The 4101-nt window shown below is 36.5% G+C and overlaps 1 protein-coding gene across 4 annotated transcripts in view; it reads right to left on the bottom strand.

Moving 5' to 3' along the window:
- Window positions 1–4101, bottom strand: part of PDGFD (platelet derived growth factor D) — a 265099-nt gene that overhangs the window by 35511 nt on the left and 225487 nt on the right. For all 4 annotated transcript variants that reach the window (XM_019665527.1, XM_019665529.1, XM_019665528.1 and 1 more), the window contains exon 4: window positions 647–709. In XM_019665527.1, coding sequence (XP_019521072.1) covers window positions 647–709 — 63 coding nt within the window. The remainder of the gene's footprint in view (window positions 1–646; window positions 710–4101) is intronic.

Here is a 4101-nt window from a genome sequence, read left to right as displayed (position 1 = left end):
ATATTTTATTGCTAAATAAGTGCTACCCATAGCACTGGTAAAAACAAGGTCTGTTCTTTCTGTACAAAGTCGATAAGTAGACAGAATACTGTGAAATGACTAAATTTAGAGGAAAAAAATAGGGGCATGAACCATTTTACAGTTTCAGCACGAGTTATGTTTTATTTCCAACTCAAATAGAACACATGCCTGGTTTGCCCTTAAGTTATCTTACTGTAAACATTTGGATTTTTCATGTCTGAAAAGATCCTTAAAAATGCAAACGTTAGCAGCTTCCCCTGGAATATTAAAAAAAACTATTTCAAAATTCCCCCCTTGAGTTTGGGCCATGGACCAGTCTAAAATATTTGATATGTCTGGACAGTCCCTCAGTTGGAACGTTCTGCTTTGAAACTGATAAATAGTTAAGCCATTGTCTATTCCGTGCTTCTACAATGAATACTGGCATTTCCTGAAAACTTTCTGAAAGAGGAAAAAGGGTATCTGACATAGCCCACTGTGACCTGAATGAAACAGAAGAACACATCATGCTTGAAAGCTGGCTTTGGGTGAAGCCATAGGTCCTTAATGCAGTTGAAGTCGTTCTGGGTTGACCTTGCTACTCCATCAGTGTTTTTCACTGGCAACAGAAAAATAAATTACTTACTGAGATAGAGCTTGTGACTGACTCCCAATTGGTCTCAGAGGCTGCTGCGGGTTGGAAATCTTCCTAGAAGGCAAACAAACATCCATGTGAGTCAGTCAAACCTCTGCTCAATTCATTACACGCACAGTTTCAACATCACAGCCATCTGAATCTTCTTCCAACTAAGTGACAACAGGAATAGGGGCTGCATTCCTGCTGAACAGGTCATCATTTGTCTTAAGCACCTTTCCTCAAGAGCCTTTCTCATTCAAGACACGGACAACTACATTCACATTCACATATAAGCACTGGTGAAATGGAAAACATGCAGACAGGAGTTCAAATTTTAACTCAGCCATCTACAGGCTGTGTGATCTTAGATGATCTACTTAGCTTCTCTTCCTCATCTGTAAAAGACTTGTATGGGATGTTTAAATTACAGGGTTGTTTTGAGAATCGAATGTATTAATTATGTAACTATAAACTAGCACTTAATAAAGTGCTTAAAGTGATAATAATTACTATCAAGATTAATGTTTGTTTGATTTGAACTAGGTACTGCATCATGTTCAATCCTTCCTGCTAAGCTTATCTACAATATCAGTGATCTTTTCAAAGGTAAATTAACTGACAAAGGGCTATTCCTGACTCCATTAAGAAATGTCAGGAAGAATGGAGGAAGAAGAAAATAACTGTGGGACTGACAAAATACTGCCCACTGGAGGTAAAAAGGTTAAGGGCAGACCTGAGAAAGTTATTTATCTGAGAAGCCATAAAGGATATGTGATAGCAATGGACCTCAGAGAAACAAACTTCTCTTAAAAGGTAAACCCTCCGATTTGTATGTGTCTTTTCATGTTACTCTAGCACCCATAAGTTTAAAAAAACATAATGGGAAGAAGAGCTGATTGTACCATATTTACAAGTCACACATGGCTTTTTGATCCTGTTAACATTAATTACCTTGCTGAATTTCTTCCAGCCTGACCAGGGAGTAGGAGGTATTTTAATATATTGCTGAGAAAAATTCAGCCACTTGAATCTGAAAACTTATTTACCCAAGTATACTTACTCTGAGAGCTAAGTATCAGGATTAAATTTCATTAGCATTTTGAGGAGCTGGAAGTACATTTGTTAATTGCTCATGATGAGACTAGTTTATATATAAAAGTCTGTGTTGAAGAAAATTTTACTTGTTTCCCAAGACAGAACTGAGTCAAATGTAGGGTCTAAGCAATGGACATCTATTGAAAACTGACTAGAAATCATTATTCTAATCTCAACCTCATGGAAGATAAGAAAGAAAGAGAAAATGTGGTCTCTGCATCCTGAAAGATAGACTAGATATGAAAAGGACACTGAATTCCCACAGGAGAAGGATATGCAAACAAATGAAAAGGTTGGAATTTATGAGTCTTCATAAGCCAGTGAGCAGGTGAAATGGAGTAAGAGAGCCAATGACTTCTCCATGTCTTGAAGAGACTATCGGTAGAGGATATATGCTGGATAAGATAGGCATGAGAAATCCTCAGATCACAGAATTTTCATTTTCACTCATTCATTCAGTATTTGTTAATCACCTACTATGTGACACATTCTAAGCTGAGGGTAGAATCACAAGGAAATTAGAAACTATCCCTACCTGCAAGAAGTTCAAAATGTAAACACGTAAATAAATACATAGGTGCAACAAACTCATGTGGTTGCTCTGATACCAGACTAATCAGAATAGCATGGAAGGTAGTAGAAAATTCTACCTGGGGAGTAAGTGGGCTTGGAAAAAATTCACATTAAAGGTGACTCTTGAGTTGAATCATGTAGATTCAGATAAATAGATAAGTAGATGTTTACTTGCAAGAAACATGGGGTAGAAGACTCAAGTCAAAAAAGAGTGATATCTAGACAACATGAGGAATGTATACAGAAAATAAATGCAAATTACAGGGGAAAGTTAATGAGTCATGTTGGACATAGAATGTTTGAGCTGCCTAAGCAATATCCAGGTAGAGATGTTTAGGAGGCTGTTTGCTATATGAAAATGGACCTCATGGTACAGACTTGAGTTGAGGTGTAGATTTAGAAATCACCGGCACAAAAATGGCAATCAAAGCAAATAATGGATGTTGACCATGTGTAAAAATCGAAAGAGGGATAATCTTAAAATCTTGGAACTGGAAAGAATTTTAGAATTCTCTAGTCCAGTCTCTTCATTTTAATGATTAGAAAACCAGTTCTCTGGGAGATAAATGGTATACTCTGTATCATATAGCCATCTTCTGGCAAAGCTAGGACCATCAGAGCTCCTTTGGAGTACAAAATCTGTGGTAATCTTTCACATCATTACAGCTGGCTTAGATGGAGCCATGGCCAAAGGGAGGTGGGAAGGGGTGGTTAATAGAAAAGCAATAGAAAAGACAATGCAGAATGTTGGTGGAAGATTATTTAGATTTTATATCTACCCTTACTAAATTTTGTGACTTCAGTTTACTTCATTTCTTGCATAGACACATGATAAAAAATATTTTGTCAGTTGGTTAAGAGCTTGCTCAAGAGTTTGAGATCTGAGCAACAGCGGTTCGATGCCCAGCCTGAGCTGAGCTGCCGCTGAGCTGCCAAAAGGTGGCAGGATGGCTCAGCTAAAACAAAACAAAACAAAAATTTTGTTAAGCATTTTAAGTATAAAAGGCCTTCCATGCAAATGCACCTGGACAAATGTTACACAAAGAACTTTTAGTTTCTTCACTGTCTCAGCTAGAGGATTTTAGTCAGAAACTTTAATAGGCATAAATGATAAAGAATTTCATTAAGGTCCAGATAAAATGTAAATTTTATCTTCTCTTAGCAACAGGAATATTAGACATTTAAAAGAAACCAAACATTTTTTATGATATTTCAAAATTTGTCATTATTTACGACATATTTAAAATGAGCTTAAGAAAGAGAATGATATCCCTTATAAGAACAAAACACAGAACCTCCAAATTTTAGTCCTGAAAGGAGAATCTTGTCAGGGGAAGGAACACAGCAATTTTACCTTCTAAATCTATCCTTAATATAACCATTTCTCATCTTTTCCACAACAACCGCCCAAGTCCAACATATCAGCAATTCTACCAATTGTCTTTTAACTTTCTCCATGCTTCCACTCTCTCCCTAGAGTCCACATTCTACAAATGGCAGCCAGAATTATCTTTTCCCCCCAGCCTTATTGACAAATAATTGACAGATAACACTGTGTAAATTTAAGGTGTATAATGTGATAGTTTGATACGTATATATTGCTAAATGATTACAATAAGTTAATACATCCATCACCTCGCATAACTATAAGTGTGTGTGTGTGTGTGTGTGTGTGTGTGTGTGTGTGTGTGTGTGTGTGTGTGTTGGGAACATTTAAGATCTACTCTTAGCAACTTTTAAGTATATAATATAGCATTGTCCACTATAATAACTACATCAGAGTTCCAGAACTTATT

The sequence above is a fragment of the Hipposideros armiger genome, unplaced genomic scaffold (genome assembly GCF_001890085.2).
Source record: "Hipposideros armiger isolate ML-2016 unplaced genomic scaffold, ASM189008v1 scaffold_446, whole genome shotgun sequence".
Taxonomy (NCBI): Eukaryota; Metazoa; Chordata; class Mammalia; order Chiroptera; family Hipposideridae; genus Hipposideros; species Hipposideros armiger.
This window is presented reverse-complemented; position numbering and strand designations above follow the sequence as displayed.